At 47.2% G+C, this 19,396-nt stretch overlaps 1 protein-coding gene and 1 pseudogene across 1 annotated transcript; both read left to right on the forward strand.

Annotated features, from left to right (window-relative positions):
- Positions 1-1,508: 1,508 nt before the first annotated feature.
- LOC138419543 (cytochrome P450 2B10-like) lies at positions 1,509-11,094 on the forward strand (annotated as a pseudogene).
- A 5,370-nt stretch (positions 11,095-16,464) lies between these two features.
- On the forward strand, positions 16,465-19,396 carry ERICH4 (glutamate rich 4). Its single transcript, XM_069550838.1, has 2 exons — positions 16,465-16,879; positions 18,717-19,396. Exons 1-2 carry the CDS (start codon positions 16,586-16,588, stop codon positions 18,936-18,938), a joined length of 516 nt encoding a protein of 171 aa, XP_069406939.1. The 5' UTR covers positions 16,465-16,585; the 3' UTR covers positions 18,939-19,396.

The raw sequence follows: 19,396 nt of genomic DNA on the forward strand, positions 1-19,396 counted from the left end.
AATACTTTTAACACAGTTCCTCATACAGTTTAATAACAAGTGCCAAATGGGTTTTCAAAAAGTAGTCATAGTAAGGATAGACAATGATCATCAGGACTTTGGAAGGTGCAGTGAAAGAGTTGCTCCTTCAGGCCTTCTTTTTTTAAATACATTTTTTAATTTTTGGTCGAGCTGAGTCTTGAGGCTGCTTGTGGGCTCTCTAGTTGCAGACAGCAGGGGCTCCTCTCTAGCTGAGGTGTGTGGGCTCCGCATTGTGGGGGCTTCTCTTGTTGAGGGGAATGGGCTCTGGGCACGTGGACTTCAGTGGTTGTGGTGCATGGACTTGGCTGCTCTGTAGCTGGTGGGATCCTCTCGGTCCAGGGATCAAACCCGTGTCCCCTGCAGTGGCAGGAGGATTCTTATCCACTGTACCACAGGGAAGTCCTGTCTTGTTTCTTTAATCACTTTATGCTGGAGTCTAGTTGACTTGGAATGCTTTGTTAGTTTCTGCTGGCTAGCAAAGTGAATCAATTATACATGTAGATGTATCCACTCCTTTTATGGGCTTCCCTAGTGGCTCAGACAGTAAAGAATCTGCCTGCAATGTGGGAGACCCAGGTTCAATCCCTGGGTTGAGAGATCCCCTGGAGAAGGGAATGGCAATCCACTCCAATATTCTTGCCTGGAAAATCCCAGAGACAGAGGAGCCTGGTGGGCTACAGTCCATGGGATCACAAATAGCTGGACATGACTCAGTGGCTAACACACACACACTCTAAGATTCTTTTCTCATATAAGTCACTGTAGAGTATTGAGTAGAGTTCCCTGTGCTTACAGTAAATTTTTATTAGTTATCTATTTTATGTATATTAATGTACATGCGTTAATCCCAGTCTCCCAAGTAATCCCTCCCTTCTTTTATCCTTGGTTACTGTTGTTTTTTTTTTTTTTGTATTTGTGACCATTTCTGTTTCACAATTTTAATTACTTTTTTATTGGAGTATAGTTGATTTCTGATGGCGTGTTGGTTTCTGGTGCAGCAAAGTGAGTCAGCCACACACGCACATATATACCCACTCTCTTTTAGGCTGCATCCCCATATAGGTCATTACAGAGAACTGAGCAGACTTCTCTGTGTTATGCAGTAAGTTCTCATCAATTACCTATTTTGTATATTAGCCTGAGTATATGTCAAACCAGTCTCCCAAGTTACCCTTCCCCACTTTCCCTCTAGGTATATATGTTTGTTTTCTACATCTGTGACTCAATTACTGTTTCTAGATAGGCTTTCTGGTACCATTTTTTAGATTCCACGTATGTGACACCACATATTTGCCTTTTCCATCTGCCTTCCTTCACTCGGTTTGCCAGGCCCACGTCCATCTGTGTCAGTGCAAACGGCGTCACTTCATTCTCTTTCATGCTGGGTGATTGTCCATTGGATATATGGGCCACACCTTTTCATCCACTCCTCTATCGATGGACATTTAGGTTGCTTCCACGTCCTGGCTTTTGTAAATAGTGCTGCGATGAACACTGGGGTGCATGTATCTTTTTGAATTATGCTTTTCTCCAGACATATGCCTAGGAGTGGGATGGCTGGGTCACACGGAAATGATTTTTAGTATTTTTGAGGAACGTCCATTCTATTCTCTATGGTGGCTGCATCATGGTGGCTACACCAACAGTGTAGGAGGCTTTCCTTTGGAGAGAGAGATTCTGATAGACTTGAGACTTTGAGCTGTGGTCCTGTGTGGGTTGAGAAGGAGAGATTCCATAGCTTGGATGTGGGGAGTCTCTGTAATTCTTAAAAGCAAAGCTGGGGTGAGGGGGCTCTTGGAAAAGCCAAGAGAGGAGGATGCTGGGGGTCAGGTGATATAATTGAGGCTCGGAGGAGACCACAGAGTTCCAGCCTCTTCTCTTCCCTGATGGGGCTGCAGCCTGCAGGGTAAGCTAGCTGGGAGGTGTGATGCAGGGGTGAGGTGAGAGCCTTCTCTTGAGTCAGAGCGTGAGACCTGGACTTTGCCCCCACAGCTGCGAGAGAAATACAGGGATGTCTTTACCGTCTACCTGGGGTCTAGGCCTGCTGTCATCCTGTGGGGGTACGAGGTGATGAGGGAGGCCCTGGTGGGTCAGGCTGTGGCGTTCTCTGGCCGAGGGCACGTCGCCATCACTGACCCTGTCTTCCAGGGAACAGGTGAGCGGGGGACGAGGGTGAGGATTAGGGAGAGAGGGAGGGACTATCCCATGTGCCTTCAAAACCTTCCCTCCATGCCCCACCATCGGGTGTGGGTTTGCCAGTGGAATATCTTGGAAGGTTCTACAGCAATTCTCTGTGACCACCTTGAAGGACTTGGGATGGTGAAGCGGAGTATTGAGGAAGGAATCAAGGAGGGGTTCAGTGTCTGGTGGAGGAGCTGGGTGAGTGTGGGCTGGGTGGAGGTGGGGATGAGATGGGGTGAGAGAGAGCGGGAGAGAGAGATGCAGAGACAGGTTCAGGAATAGAGAGAAGGGATAGACAGGAATAAACAGAAAAACAGAAGATGGTAGAGAGAGAGACAAAGTGAGACCAGCAGAGGCAGAGAGAGAAACAGGCAGAGAAAGCAGCCAGAAGCACAAGAGACCAGAGGCAGAGAGAAAACAAGAGACAGAGAGATGCTGAGGCCACTGAATGAATGAGTGAGTCCGGGAGCAGAAGCTGCAAGAAAAAGCCGTACAAAGATACAGGTAGAGAGATACAGAGTCAGAGGAACATGGAATGCCAGTGAGGTCAAGGAGAGGGGCCATGAGGGTAGATGGGGAGTTGGAGAGAGAACAGAGGAGAAGGGGTGAGCCTGGAATAAAGAGTCAAAGATAAGACCAGAGAAAGTCAGCCCAAGACAGAGAGCAAGAAAAACTACAAGAGACACAGATGTGGACATTCCTAGAAAGAAAAGGGGAGAGAGAGAGGGACAATGAAAGCAAAGAAGAAAAGAGGAAAACCATCAAACAAGCTAGGCTGGCACCAGTCAGGTCAGTCTCCTAGAAGGACACTGCAGGGGACCCCCATGACAGACCTCGCCTCCTCAGGGGCCCACCTGGATCCCCACTTTCTCTTTAACTCCATCACTGCGAACACCATCTCCTCCATTGTCTTCAACGAGCACTTTAATTACCAGGACCCTCAATTATTACAGCTCCTACATTTAATGAATGAGGGCTCTGTCATTGTCAGCTCCTTCTATAGCCAGGTGAGGCTAAAGATTCCCCGGTGGGCCAGGAATCAGGGTGGGTAGACCCTGGGAAGAGGTCAGATGATTTCTGTCCTGATCACCAAAGGCAGAAGGCATCGAGAGATCAGTTTCATGTGCGCACTCCAAGCCCTGACCCCTCCCAGGTGAAGCTATCTGTCAGTCTGGGTGTCAGAATCAGGCCTTGGACAAGGATGGGCTTCGAGAGAAGAAACCTCAGCAGATGAGACAGTGACTGGGGCTGGATGCAGAGGTCCATGCAACACTGTGTGTGGGTGTGTGTGTGTGTGAGTGTGTGTGTGAGTGTCAGTGTATGTGTGTGTGAGTGTGCTCAGGTGGGAGCCACACCCTCCAAGTCTGCAGGGTAAATAATAGCCTTTGGATGTTGCTATATGTGCAGCTCACAACATCAACACTCACAGAACCAGTCCAGCGAGTATAATGGGTTCTGGGGCCTTGTCTGCCACCTTGTAGGATTTTGAAATCTCCCTGGGCATTTTGAAAACACTTTCCTGGCACACGCACGTGCTTGTACAGCATGATTCAAGAGGTGAAAGATTTATCACTGAGAACATGGATAGGCACCAGAAGATGCTGGATCCCAGTGGCCCTAAGGACTTCAAGGATTCCTTCCTGCTTCACATGGACAAGGCAAGACCTGGCCCAGATGGGTGTTGGTGATGGGAAACGGAGTGATGGAAACCGTACTGACATTGAACTAATATCTTTGGGTGCGATTACATGTGTTTTAAATGTTGAAATATTTCCCTAAGGATTAGAAGAAAGCCAAGATCCACAGTCCCCCACCGTTTTTTCCTATGCCTCCCCAAGCCTTCCTCCCAGCAGCCTTTAAAGAGATGGTAATTAAGCAGTTAACATGTGTCCAGTAAGCTTTCTCTGAGACACAGCTCCCTTCTTCCCCAGTTCTGACAGTCAAGTCTGTTCTGATTGGTCGGGCATGTGCCATGTGCTGTGCTGTGTTTAGTGGCTCAGTCGTGTCCAACCCTTTGTGACTCCATGGACTGCAGCCCACCAGGCTCTCTGTCCATGGGGCTTCTCCAGGCAAGAATACTGGAGTGGGTTGCCATGCCCTCCTCCAGCGGGAATCTTCCCAACCCAGGCCTCCAGCATCGCAGGCAGATTCTCTACCAGCTGAGCCATCAGGGAAGACCAGGAATACTGGAGTGGGGAGCCTATCCCTTCTCCAGGGGATCTTCCCCACCCAGGAACCCAAGTGGGCTCTCCTGCATTGCAGGCAGATTTTTTTTACCATCTGAGCTACTAGGGAAGCCCATTGAGCTTATTATACATTATATCACGACAACCCACGTGATGAACTAAGCACATAGAATTTTTATTTATTGCACAAAGATACACAGTTAGTACATGGTAGGACCTGAGTTTGAAATCCAGAGCTTTGGCTCCAGAGCTCACCCTTTTAGTATCTTATTGGCCTTGGCTAGAGAAAACAGATCAGCAAAGAGAATGAGGGGCACAGAGGAACATGGTGCTGGTACAGAGGGAGGAAGACCCTAAAAAGTGAAATCTTTGCAAGGCGAGACCTTAGGAAGCGCCCATCGCTGTCTCTTGGAGCGCTCAGATCCTGAGAGTGAGTTTCACCAGAAAAATCTCCTTAACGCGGAGCTCTCACTGCTCATTGCTGACACAGAGACCTCCAGCGCCACTCTCAGCTATGGGTTTCTACTCCTTCTTAAAAATCCCGATGTCTTCAGGTGAGCTGGGCATATGGGAGGTGGCGACGATGGAGGGGTGAGTGTCCTGAGGCCGTACGGGAAGGTGGTTGTCTGATGGGCTAAGACAGATAACTTTTGTCCTGAGTAGTCTGAAAAATAAAAAATCACTTCTATTGGGACTTACAATAAAAGCACAAAGCATTTGAAGTGGATTTTGCCAGTCTATGAAAGTACGTGGTTTTTGAGTTTGACAAAAAACTTGACTTTTTGAAGTATATTACCCATTTACAACTAATTAAAGAGCTCTTCCATTCAAGTTAATGGTCTGCAGATCCGACTTGGAGGTTCTCTCACCTGGTCACACACATTATTTCCCAAGAATGAATTTAAGGCGAGTGGGGAGTGACATATATGAAATTACATAGCATGTGAGTGGGACAAAAAGAGATGACACCCATTTTACCTGCAACTCATTTTTAGCTGAAAAGAAAAAAACACACCCTGAAGTGTTGAATGAATTTCCACCCACCCATCTTTATCCAAGTTATCCTCATGTTGTAACTAGAGTGGAAACACCACACAAGACTTCCCTCAAAGAAGCTTCTAACTTCCTTTTTGATGCTTTCATTAAGAAGGAATGGTAGCCTAACATCTTTAGTAAAGAATTTACAAGATCCTCCCATCAGGCTGCAGGTCATTTTTAGGTCACTTGGTTGAGTCCACTGATATGGATATTTATCGACATACCCTCCTCCCACCCTAACCATTCTCAGAGGAAGTCCAGGCACAAATCGACAGAGTAATGGTGCACCCCGTCTCCCAGCACCGGAAGAGTGGGTAAATATGCCTTATACAGATGCCGTCATCCGTGAGATTCGGAGATCCAGTGACTCTGTCCCACTTGGCCTACCCCACTCTGCCATCAGGGACACTCACTTCCGGGGATATTATCTCCCAAAGGTGAGACCAGAAGGGCCAGAGAATATTGTTTGGAAGGTGCTGGCCACCTCCAGCCTTACGGTTCATGTCTGGTTCGTGACTATAAGAAGAATTCTTATTTCCAGATTTTTGTGGGAGGGAGGGAGATTTTAGAAAGAGAAAAGTCCTCTCCCTTTTGTTCTTTTTTTCTTTTTAACCTTTACAAAATGTTACATTTGCTGAAAAAACTACCATGTACTTATTGAAACTTGTTATACAGCTGACTGGTTTTATAATCTGTGTTCTAATCTCTCCTTTGTATGAACCCATATGTTTATATATACCTATATACACAATGATTGGGCCCTACTGCATCTGTTACTGTGCAATTTATGTGCCCAGCGTTCATGTCACCTTCCCCTCTGGTCTTTATGTCCATACCGATACAATTTGCAATTTGTGTGTGTGGCTTTCATTTTGAAATATAACCATACTCTGTAGATATGTTTTTCAGGTCAATGCCTATGTTCTAACTCTTATCTTCGTCCTTGATTATGCTGCTGAGTATTGGTGTTTCTAGGTGTATCACCTAGATATCTAGGTGATCAGGTGCATCTAGATACACCTGATATTTGTGTATCAAGTTGATAGAATGTATCAATTTGCCCAATGAGCAGTATCAAATTGCCCAATGAACAGCACCCACCCGATTATATTCAGGCCCCAGTCCTGGAGTCAGCTTCCTACAGGGCTCTGTTGAGTCAGATGTGAACCTTTCCGTCGACAGATCATAAAGAAGACCCGGGGTCTTGGGGAGGAGGAATCAGGGTGGTTGGTGAGGATACCTGGAGGGATGGGACACTATTGACCAAATAGGGCAGAACTGTTTCAACATTCCTGCCAGCAACTGTAGAGCCACACAGCAGGTAAAGCTCCTTATCTGCTGAGGATTCAGCCGCTCTTTGTTGATGGCCATTTGGGCCCATTTGTCTTTGACGTCCTCTTAGGGCATTCCTGTGTACTCCATCCTGAGTTCTGCCCTCCATGACCCATGCCACTTTGAGAAGCCAGATGCCCTCTACCCTGGCCGCTTCCTGGATGCGCAGGGCAAGTTCAAGAAGCCATAAGTCTTCATTCCATTCTCCATAAGTCAGTCATGCTCTCTCTCCCCCGTGGGCATGTCTGCTCACTCCCACTCTGTATGTGACTCCCTCTCTTGATCCAGCTCCAAGCCCTGTGTGAACAGTTTGGGAAAAGATGAGGAGTCTAAAGGGAAGAGAAAGCAAGACATCTTCAGAGATAAGAATAGTGTGAGGGGGAAGGATAGGGATGAGGTATGATGGGGAAGGAAGACGGAGACTCAGTCAGCGATGGAGATAAAGTGAGAGGCAGAGAGACATGCTTGCACGCAGAGAGCAGGCAAACCAAGGGTCCAGTGCTGAGCACCTGCCAGGCGGCGAGAATGGGGAAAGGCGTTCACAACTCTCCTTTCAAGATTAAATAAGGACATTTCTCTCATTTTCATACGGAAAGTGAAGTATGAAGTAAAGGTGAAAATCGTCGGTAATTCACCACTAAACCTGACCTATTAGTACTACAGAGGATGGCCTTTACTGGTTCTATTAATATTTGCTCACACACAAAGGTAGGTGGTGGGTAGGTAAATAGATAATAGGTAGGTAACTTAATTAAAAGTAACAGGAAAGGAAGGGAACAGAAAGGAAGAAAAAGAAAGAAAACTCCTTAATTTGTTTCTTGTTAGCTGATCTCATATTTAAAAATACAAGCAAGACTAGAGTGAGATATATGAGACACTTAAGGCACAGAAATGTGAGGAATATTTAGTCCTAGGTTAACCCTGATTCAATATGCATTCCTAGGGTTATTCTGTATTCATCACTTATGAAATAATTCAGTTTTAGCCACTGACTTGAAATTCATCATATTTGAAGTGGTTATCCTCCTCAGGTCTATTTCTGTTTTGGGGTTCTTTTTTTTTTGGTAATAATCCATATTCACACTGACTCTCCAATCTGTCTTTTTCAGCTATATAATATTCTTTGAATTATTAATATTATACCTGTACATATATTTTAGTGTTTTCTAGGGGACATTACTCTTCCTTTTTTTGTTTGTAACACATTTTATTTTTCTTGAGTGTATTTTAGAATTATTTTGTCAACGTCCCAAAATATCCCACTGGGATTCTACTAGGATTAATCTAAAATTGTATTTTGATTCTGATGCTTTGCCAAATCTCCATTTTTGATAGTAATGGTTTAGTCGCTAAGTCATGTCTGACTCCTGCGACCCTATGGACTGCAGCCTGCAAGGCTCCTCTGTCCATGGGATTCTCCAGGCAAGAAGACCAGAGTGGATTGCCATGTCATTCTCCAGATCTTCCCGACCCAGAACCCAGGGATCTAACAGGTGTCTCTTACGTTTCCTGCATTGGCAGATGGATTCTTTACCATGAGCACCACCTGAAGCCCATTTTTGATATGTCCTAAGCAGCAGCAGCAGCATAAAAGGCAGTGTGTTCATTTCGTCCTTGTACCACTGGTGGCATCTTGAACTTTTCTAAAACTAGGTTTTGCATATTTTTTGCTAAATTTATTCCTAAGAAACATGGGAGAAGATTGTGGCTATTGTTTGTAGGACCTCTTTGTCAGCTCAGCTGTGGGCTGCTGTAACAAAATGCTGTAGACTGGGTGGTTTAAACAAAAGAAATTTATTTTCTCACAGTTCTGGAAGCCACAAGTCTGAGATCAGGGAGCCAGCATGGTCCCGTTCTGGTGAGGGGTTTGCACACAGCCACTATCTTGCTGTGGACTCGCAAGCCTCGGGACCGTGGTCTCACTTCTTCTAAGAACGCGCTCCTCTCAGGGAGACCCCACCCTACTGAACTAATTTAAACCTAATTGCCTCCCAGATCCCTTCTCAAAGTATCGCGGTGGGCATCAGGACTGCAACATATAAATTTTGGGAGCACAGGCTTCAGTCCAGAGCACTCTTCTAAAGGCATTTCAAATTGTTTTACTAAGTGTATCAGAAATCCACTCATCTTTTGGGGTGTGTATTTCTGTAATAATTGAACAAATTCCCTATATTACTTTTATACCTAACAATGTTTCATTTTTTGCTCTTGGATTTTCCTAATAACTGATGTTGCTGCTGCTGCTAAGTCGCTTCAGTCATGTCCGACTCTGTGCGACCCCATAGACAGCAGCCCACCAGGCTCTCCCGTCCCTGGGATTCCCCAGGCAAGAACACTGGAGTGGGTTGCCATTTCCTTCTCCAATGCATGAAAGTGAAAAGTGAAAGTGAAGTTGCTCAGTCGTGTCCGACCCTCAGCGACCCCATGGACTGCAGCCTTCCAGGCTCCTCCGTCCATGGGATTTTCCAGGCAAGAGTACTGGAGTGGAGTTAACTGATGTTAGCAGCTGTAAATGATGATATTTTGACTTAATTGTTTCTTATGTTCAGGTCACATGTCATGTTTTCCAAAATATCAAGGACTAGCCCTTCTGGAATCATGTGAAGCAATAGCACAGATAGTGAGCAATCTTGTCCAAGTCCTAACTTTAAGGAGAATATTTTTATTTTCTCTATGAAGCTGAATGCTGGCTATTGCCTATTCCAGATATTTTATGGCTAGTCTACCATATATTTTTCTCAACTGTAAATCAAACTAAGGAAATGTTTTTCTCCTCCATATTTTACAGTAAATTCTTTTTAAATTTTTAACCAAGATATTACACTGAGTATTCTCAATAATCTTTTCAGCTCTTGTCAGGAGGATCAAATTGTCTTCCTCCTTTGATCACTTAAAAAATAGTCGCCGTCTCAGTGTTGAATCATTCTCTGTTGTCAAAGCGGAACAAGAGAGGCTGGCTGGGTGGGCAGGTTACTTGCTCAAGGCCAGGTAGGAAGTCATGTTCTGTGGAGGTCAGGGCAGGGCTTGGCTGTAATCTGAACATCTCAACAACTTAAAATTAAAAGGTTATTATTTTCCTGACCATAACAGTCATGTAGAAATGGGGGCTAATGGGGACTCTTTCCTGATATATGAAGAACCAGGGGAAAATGCATGACATGCACAAGTTTAGACCTCATTTCACCTGATGAAGGAAATCCCATCCAAGTTCAATGTGGCAGAGAAGTTTATGCACCAAGAGATGTACTGGGAATACTTAATGGACGAACAGTAATGAACTTTGCCACACACACAAGGCAGCTCTCTGGGCTCCTTTCCTTCCCACGAGACTGCTGGTCAACAAGATGCAGATGAAACTCTTGCTCAACCCAGGAACATGCTGGTCCTTCTCTTGGTTACTCCAGTGGACACAGCCTGTGCTAAAGTGGGTCGAGGATATTCAGGGCTCCACCTGCATGGTGGACCCATTGGTGATAGTTGACTCTGTGTGGCAGGACGATGTGAGGAGTGGTCATGAGAGTCAGAAAAATGGGTGTAAAAGTGGGCAGGGTGTTATTCAAAGTCTCTATCAATCATGATGTGAGCATGACTAGACTACCTCCATGGGCTGGGGTGTGGGGATTGGGTCTGGCAGGCTGACTCTGTTGACTGCTGATGGTGGGCAGGACCAGGGGGCTGGGAGGAGGGTCAAAGTGACCAGAAGAGTGCGGACACTCAGAAGCTTAGAGCAAGGACTGTGCATCCACTGAGCAGAGTAGGTCAGTATTTGATCAGCCAAGTCCCCACCTACACCAGGGTAGGCCAGAGGTTTCAGCTCCCCTCTACCCCTCTAGGAAGGTCCTCTGGAGGAGGAAATCCACTCCAGTACTCTTCTCTGGAAAATCCCATGGACAGAGGACCGTGGGGTTGTGAAGAGTTGGACAGAACTTAGCAACTAACCATCACCAACATAGAATCAGAAGTACTTGGCATGTAAATCTATGTAAATGAGCATGCAAATATCCTTAGATTTTCGAGGTGGGGCAACCAAGTGCTCTGCAGGGCTCCCCTCATTGACACTCTCTCCCTTACACCTGCAGGAAAATGCCTCTGTCTAGGTGAGAGTTTGGCCCGCTCCCAGCCCTTCCTCATCTTTACCTCCTTGCTGCAGAACTTCTCCTTGGGGTCTCACAAGGCCCCTGAGGATGTTGACCTTACACCAAGGGTGAATGGGCTGGGGAGACTGCCCCCTGTGTTCCAGGTCAGCTTCCTGCCCTGCAGGGGAGGCGGAAGGCAAGAAGAGGCTCAGATCCCCTCTGAGTCCTTGCATGCAGCCTCTCTCTCTGTCCAGAATTAACACGTGCAGGCTCCTCACTTCCCTGCTCACTCTCTCCTGTGGAAAGTTCCTTCTGTGGTCTCCCCATCATCCAGCCTGACCACAAGGGGAGCCCCGCATCTTTCTTTAAAGCATTCTCAGGGAAGAGAAAGATCGAATAGATGGTGATCTGAGGTTTCAAGGTAAGGGACAGAGGCAGAATTCAAGACTAGTATTGTGGTGTGTTGGCAATTTCAGTTTGGAGTTCAAGGCTACATCTCAAGGGAAAATTCATTACGAAGTCTTGTGGATAGAATTACTCATTCATTCATTCTACAAATATTTACTGAGTCCCTACCATGTGGCAGGCACTGTTCTGAGTTGTGAGATTACCATGGAACCAAGGAATGGAATGGAGCCAACATTCCAGTCAGTGAGAGGATGGTTAAGAAACAAATGAATAAGCAAGATAATTGCAGATAGTGTTTGATAAGAGGCAAATAAAAACAAGCCATATAATAGGGAGTGACTGAGGCACAGGGCCATCGATAAAGACCTCTGTGAAGTGGTGACTTTTAAGTGGAGGTGAGGGATGAGAGTGCTGCACGCAATATGCCAGCAAATTTGGAAAACTCAGCAGTGGTCACAGGACTGGGAAAGGTCAGTTTTCATTCCAATCCCAAAGAAAGGCAATGCCAAAGAATGCTCAAACTACCACACAATTGCACTCATCTCACATGCTAGTAAAATAATGCTCAAAATTCTCCAAGCCAGGCTTTAGCAGTACATGAACCGTGAAGTTCCAGATGTTCAAGCTGGTTTTAGGAAAGGCAGAGGAACCAGAGATCAAATTGCCAACATCCGCTGGATCATCGAAAAAGCAAGAGAGTTCCAGAAAACACCTATTTCTGCTTTATTGACTATGCCAAAGCCTTTGACTGTGTGGATCACAACAAACTGTGGAAAATTCTGAAAGAGAAGGGAATACCAGACCACCTGACCTGCCTCTTGAGAAACCTATATTCAGGTCAGGAAGCAACAGTTAGAACTGGACATGAAACAACAGACTGGTTCCAAATAGGAAAAGGAGTACGTCAAGGCTGTATATTGTCACCCTGCTTATTTAACTTAGATGCAGAGTACATCATGAGAAACACTGGGCTGGAAGAAACACAAGCTGGAATCAAGATTGCCAGGAGAAATATCAATAACCTCAGATATGCAGATGACACCACCCTTATGGCAGAAAGTGAAGAGGAACTAAAAAGCCTCTTGATGAATGTGAAAGAGGAGAGTGAAAAAGTTGGCTTAAAGCTCAACATTCAGAAAATGAAGATCATGGCATCCGGTCCCATCACTTCATGGGAAATAGATGGGGAAAGAGTGGAAACAGTGTCAGACTTTATTTTTTGGGGCTCCAAAATCACTGCAGATGGTAACTGCAGCCATGAAATTAAAAGACGCTTACTCCTTGGAAGAAAAGTTATGACCAACCTAGATAGCATATTCAAAAGCAGAGACATTACTTTGCCAACAAAGGTCTGTCTAGTTAAGGCTATGGTTTTTCCTGTGGTCATGTATGGACGTGAGAGTTGGACTGTGAAGAAAGCTGAGCGCTGAAGAATTGATGCTTTTGAACTGTGGTGTTGGAGAAGACTCTTGAGAGTCCCTTGGACTGCAAGGAGATCCAACCAATCCATTCTAAAGCAGATCAACTCAGGGATTTCTTTGGAAGGAATGATGCTAAAGCTGAAACTCCAGTACTTTGGCCACCTCATGCAAAGAGTCGACTCTTTGGAAAAGACTCTGATGCTGGGAGGGATTGGGGGCAGGAGGAGAAGGGGACGACAGAGGGTGAGATGGCTGGATGGCCTCACTGACTCGATGGACATGAGTCTGAGTGAACTCTGGGAGTTGGTGATGGACAGGGAGGCCCGGTGTGCTGCGATTCATGGGGTCGCAAAGAGTCAGACACGACTGAGCGACTGAACTGAACTGAACTGATGGATGAGAAGGAAACAGCCATTCAGGGGCCTGGGGGGAAAGTGTTTCAGGCAGAGGTAACAGCCAGTGCAAAGGCCCAGAGCTGGGACCGGCTTGCACAGAAGTGTGGGAGACTGGATCAGAGAAGGGGGCGAGAAATTGACTGTGCTTTATTCCATTTGCACGGGCATGCCATGGTCTGATTTATATTTTCTTTTTGAAGATTCTATTTATTTGTTCATTTATTCATGTATGTGGTGGGTCTTTGTTGCTGCACCCAGGCTTTGCTTTCTCTAGTTGTGACAAGCGAGGAGCTCCTCTGTCGTGGTGTGCGGGCTTGTTGAGGTGTCTTGTCTTGTTGTGGAACTCAGGCTCTAGACTGTGCACGCTCAGTGGTTGTGGCACAGGGCCTTAGTTGCCCCAAGGCATGTGGGATCATCCGAGACCAGGGCTCAAACCTGTGTCCTCTGCATTGGCAGGTGGGTTCTTAGCCACTGGACCACCTGGGAAGTCCTAATAGATCTTAGATGCTGACTATGGATGGTGATTGCAGCCATGAAATTAAAAGACACTAGCTCTTTGGTAGAAAAGCTATGGCAAGAGTATCGGAGTGGGGTGCCATTGCCTTCTCCTGACAAACCTAGACAGCATATTAAAAAGTAGAGACATCACTTTGCCGACAAAAGTCTGTCTAGTCAAAGCTATGGTTTTCCCAGTAGTCATGTACGAATGTGAGAGTTGGACCATAAAGAAAGCTGAGAGCCTAAGAATTGATGCTTTTGAATTGTGGTGCTGGAGAAGACTCTTGAGAGTCCCCTGGGCAGCAAGGAGATCCAACCAGTCAATCCTAAAGGGAATCAACCCTGAACATTCATTGAAAGGACTGATGCTGAAGTTCCAATACTTTGGCCACCTGATTCAAAGAGCCAACTCATTGGAAAAGACCCTGATGCTGGGAAAGATTGAAGGTAAAAGAGAAAATCCCATGGATGGAGGAGCCTGGTGGGCTGCAGTCCATGGGGTCGCAAAGAGTCAGACATGACTGAGCGACTTCCTTTCACTTTTCACTTTCATGCATTGGAGAAGGACACGGCAACCCACTCCAATGTTCTTGCTTGGAGAATCCCAGGGACAGCAGAGCCTGGTGGGCTGCTGTCTCTGGAGTCACACAGAGTCAGACACGACTGAAGCGACTTAGAAGCAGCAGCAGAGCATGAGATACAACCGATAAATTGTGGTGGCGGTTGTTTTCCTGTTTAGTCGATAAGTCGTGTCAACTCTTTTGCAACTCAATGGACTGCATGTAGCCCACCAGGCTCCTCTGTCCAAGGGATTTTCCAGGCAAGAATACTGGAGTGGGTTGCCATTCCCTGCTCCAGGGGATCCTCCCTACCCAGAGATTGAACCCACATCTCCTGCATTGCCAGGCAGATTCTTTACTGCTGAAGCACCAGGGAAGCCCCTCAAAAAAAAAAAAATTGTGGTAGATCTATCCAATAGAATTCTGTGTCAGTCAGGATCCCAGCAGAAAAGTAAGTCACACACAAGTAAGATAATAGAGCATCTAATAATAGCACTATTTACAAAGTGAAGGGTATCCAATGAGGGATGGTGAAACACCAATAAACTAGCCACAGAGAGGCTCCGTTACACCCTTATCCTTGAAGAGTCAAAGGGAGAGATCAGTCCCCGGAACCCCGTGAAACCTATGGGTACAAAAGAAGGCCAACAGGAGTCACTGCCAAAACAAGTTGCACAACAAACTCATCAGCGGGGAAGAGGGAAACAAAATCCTCTCCTAAGGAAAGGACCAGTGGGAGGGAAGAAAATATTTTGAAAATGATATAATCTACCATGGACGAGACTTCCAGCAACTCTCTTACCACCATATGGATAATACCAGACAACAAAAGAGACAAAGACAGCAGAGAGATTGAGAAAACCAGAGTCCCACTCCAGTATTCTTGCCTGGAGAATCCCAAGGACAGAGGAGCCTGGCAGGCTACTGTCCATGGGGTCGCAAGAGTCGGACGCGACTTAGCGACTAAACTACTACTGCTGCTAAAGACATCATCACAATAAAAAAAGGCTGAGCTGAAGAATTGATACCTTCAAACTGTGATGCTGCAGAAGACTCGAGAGTCCTTTGAACAGCAGGGAGATCAAACCAGTCAATCCTAAAGGAAATCAACCCTGAATATTCATTGGAAGGACTGATGCTGAGGCTGAAGCTCCAATGCTTTGGCCACCTGATTCAAAGAACTGACTCATTGGAAAAGACCCTGATGCTGGGAAAGATTCAAGGCAGGAGGAGAAGGGGATGACAGAGAATGACATGGTTGGATGGCATCACTGACTTGATGGACATGAGTTGAGCAAACTCTGGGAGATGGTCAAGGAGAGGGAAGCCTGGTGTGCTGCAGTCCATGGGATCACAAAGAGTTGGACATGACTGAGCAGCTGAACAACAACAAAGACATCATTTAAAGCCTGAATCCAGCATGTGGCCTGCCCCAGAGCTCTGAAAAATAGATTCCTGTTTCTGCCTAAATGAATTTGAGTTACTTTCCATTGCTTACAGCATCTTTGGAGGGAAAGCCTTAGTCAAGCTCTGTTACACTCTCCCACCAGTCGTGAGCACTGACTCAACTCCCATCGGTTGAAAATCTCAACCAGTGAACTCTCCCAAAGGAATCAACAGTCTCCACTAAGAGACAGAGACCAATAGCATCATAGCTTCCTAACATTTTAATAGGACAATTTGAAAATATACAGAAAAGTTGAAGATTTGTACAGTAAGTCACTGCCTAGATTCTGTAACTGGCATTAGGAAATGTTAGTTGCTCAGCCATGTCCAACTCTTTGTGACCCCCATGGACTTTAGCCCATCTGGCTTCTCTGTCCATGGAATTCTCCAGGCAGGAATAGTGGAGTGGGTTGCCATTCCCTTTTCCAGGGTATCTCCCCAACCCAGGGATTGATCACCAACTCAATGGATATGAGTTTCAGCAAACTCCCAGAAGTAGTAGAGGACCGAGGAGCCTGGTGTGTGCTACAGTTCATGGAGAGGCCTCAATTGCTAGTGATAATGTTTGTGGACAGGTCCAGGGCTGGCAGAACTGCTGCTCAGCCTGGGCCAGCAGCCTGAACACTAAGGAACTCCGGCTGAGGGATCGTTCTCCTGGAAGCCACTCCTGGCTCTTCAGGCACAGGTTCTGGGAAGCCCTGCAAGGGCCAGAGCGGAGAAGACGGGCAAGCATCAAACCAGGGGAAGACAGAGGCAAGTGGAGGAGAGGGCTGCAGGGGGCGTTGGGGAGGAGCAGTGGGCGGGACCCAGGAGGGGCGGGGCAAGAAGAGGCGGGGCAGCCGCTCACCCGTGAGGGGTCCATCTGAGAAGAGGCAGGGAGGGGTGGAGTTTGACCTCCGGCCAGAGGGGCTGAGGTTGGATCCCTGTGAGCAGACCTGATGTTACACTTCAATTAAAACACACACACACACACACACACACACACACGAAGCTGCTGATTCTCTGTGGAGAACGGACTTTGTGATGCCAGGGGGTGCTCCTCCCTCCACTGCCCTTTCCCCTCCCCCCGCCCCCAGCTACCCAGGGGCTAGGTCACTCTGGACCTTGCTACTTTCTGTTACTGGCTGCCGCAGTTCAGAGGCTATGGAGCTCTGGAAGCAGCTGAGGCAGGCTGGACTGGTGCCCCCGGGGCTGGGCCTACCCCCGCGCGCCCTGAGGGGAGTCCCCCCAGTGGAGAAGGTTGGTCAGATCCTCGCGTCCCCAGGGGCTGGCGCTGGAGGTGCCAGGGAGAGTCTGCTGTGGATCTGGGAGGAGCTGGTGAGTGAGGGGTTCGGAGGAATCAGAGATGGGGGAATGGGGAGTGGATAAATGAATGGGGATGGATGAAGATAAAAGGTGCCAGAGACTGAACGACAGAAAGTGAGAGAGAGGAATAGAGAAATAGAGGCAGAGACAGATACAGACAGGGTGAGATGGAGACAGACAGAGACACAGAACGACCCAAAGAGTGAGACAGTAATAGAGACAGAGACAGAGAGAGAGACAAGAGAAGGAAAGCAGAGACGGAGAGCCAAAGGCAGGCTCGTATTAAATCTAAGACAGAGATGGAGAAAGTCAAAGGCAGGGGCAGAGAAATAGAGACAGACAGAAAGACAGAGAGGGAGAAAGTCAAAGGCAGGGGCAGAGAAATAGAGACAGACAGAAAGACAGAGAGGGAGAAAGTCAAAGGCAGGGGCAGAGAAATAGAGACAGACAGAAAGACAGAGAGGGAGAAAGTCAAAGGCAGGGGCAGAGAAATAGAGGCAGACAGAAAGACAGAGAGGGAGACAGCCAAGCAGAGACAGAGAGATGGAGACGGATAACAAGAGGGGGAGACCTAATAAGAGAGACGGAGACTAAGACTCAAGACACAGGGAGAACCAGAGAGGTGGAGAAAGCGGGGGACAGTGAAATGGAGAGACCAAGGCAGTGGGCGACAGGACAGAAGCAGGCTGACAGAGTCCAGAGACACAGTGAGGGGTCCACCCACATGCTGTAGGCCAGACTGTTAAAGAAAAAGTAACTGGAGCCTGGTAGAGTGCAGTCCATGGGGTCGCTAAGAGTCAGGCATGACTGAGCGACTTCACCTTCACTTTTCACTTCCATGCATTGGAGAAGGAAATGGCAACCCACTCCAGTATTCTTGCCTGGAGAATCCAGGGGACAGAGGAGCCTAGTGGGCTGCCATCTATGGGGTCGCACAGAGTTGGACATGACTGAACCAACTTAGCAGCAGTGGCAGCAGCAGCTAAAGATGGCAAGGCTGTAGGTATAAAGACCCGTTGTAATGGGATTTTGTAGTAGAGGAGAGAGATTGGGCTGAACCTTGAATATAGCACGGGCTATTGGGAATTGACAGCCAAGGAGCAGGGTCAGGGGATAGAACATCCTTAAGAGGCTGGGGTGTCCCTGGAGGTCTAGTAGTTAAGCCTCAGAGAGGTTCCAATGCGGGGGATTTGGGTTTGATCCCTGGTGGGTAGCTAAGACCCCACATGCCAAGTGGCACAGCCAAAAGGGGGAAAAAAAAGAAAAATTCCTAAGAGTCAACCTCAGGGGTAAGGAGGGAGTCTGGCTAAACTGATCTAGCAGGATTCTTGCTGAAGGCAGGCCAGGGTGATCAGCCATTACCTGGGGGATGGAGGAGTGGGGAGGACAAGGAATCTGATCAGATATGGAAGAGGGTGTTGTTAGTCTCTTAGTCGCATCCAACTCTTTACGACCCCATGAACTGTAGCCCGCCAGGCTCCTCTGTCTATGGAATTCTCCAGGCAAGAATACTGGAGTGGGTTACCTTTCCCTTCTCCAGGGAATCTTCCCGACCCAGAAATTGAACTGGGGTCTCCTGCATTGCAAGCAGATTCTTTACCGTCTGAGCCACCAGGGAAGCCCAAAACATACAAGGAGGGGGATTCTTGCGAAAACTGGATTTTACTGATACAAAGAAGAATTGATGGGCCCCAGAAAATGTTCAGGACCCTGACTAAAGTTTTGTTAGGCAAAGAATCTGTGTTGGAACTTGAGCTGGGAGCTGCTCCCACCCAGGTTTCCAGGCAGAGGCACACTAACCCTTTGCCGTCTGGAGTGGCACGCCCATGACTGCCCCTTCCCACCCCAGGGGAACCTCCGCCGAGTGGATGTCCAGCTGCTGGGCCAGCTGTGCAGCCTGGGACTGGAGATGGGGGCACTGCGGGAGGAACTGGTGGCCTTCCTGGAAGAGGAGGCAGAGGAGAACACCGAGGAAGAGGAGGAGGACAGAGAGCTGAAAGGGAAACTGGAGGGAGCCTACAGTCCAGTCCCCGGCCACCACCGCCCCCCTGACTTTGAGATGACTATCTGAGGCCCTGCCAGTGTGCTTCCAATGGACATGTGAATGATACGCAAATTTATGTAAGAAGACAGGAAGGGAGGGATTTGCAGGTCTAACTGACCTGCAGATGTCCAATTTGGTACGGTCATGTGCTCCCTGAGCAAGTGCTTTCTCTGAAAGTGTCTGAGATGAGATTGAGGGGTGGGCCCCTGAATGGTGTGTGTGTTTCTAGATGCTGTGGGAGGTTTGCAGAGAAACTCTTGGTGTCTTTGCAAATATGATGGAGATGTGTACAGGTGGCTAGTAAGCACTTGGAGAGTGGCTAGCTCTAACTGAGGTCTGCTGTAAGTGTAACACACACGCTGAATTTCCAAGCTGGGTTTGATAAAAAGAATATTCAGTATTTCAATCATTGTAAAAGTTAATTCTATTTTGAAATGATAATATTTGGGGTATGTTGGGATAAATAAAAATATGACTAAAGCTAA

This window comes from Ovis canadensis, chromosome 14 (genome assembly GCF_042477335.2).
Source record: "Ovis canadensis isolate MfBH-ARS-UI-01 breed Bighorn chromosome 14, ARS-UI_OviCan_v2, whole genome shotgun sequence".
Taxonomy (NCBI): domain Eukaryota; kingdom Metazoa; phylum Chordata; class Mammalia; order Artiodactyla; family Bovidae; genus Ovis; species Ovis canadensis.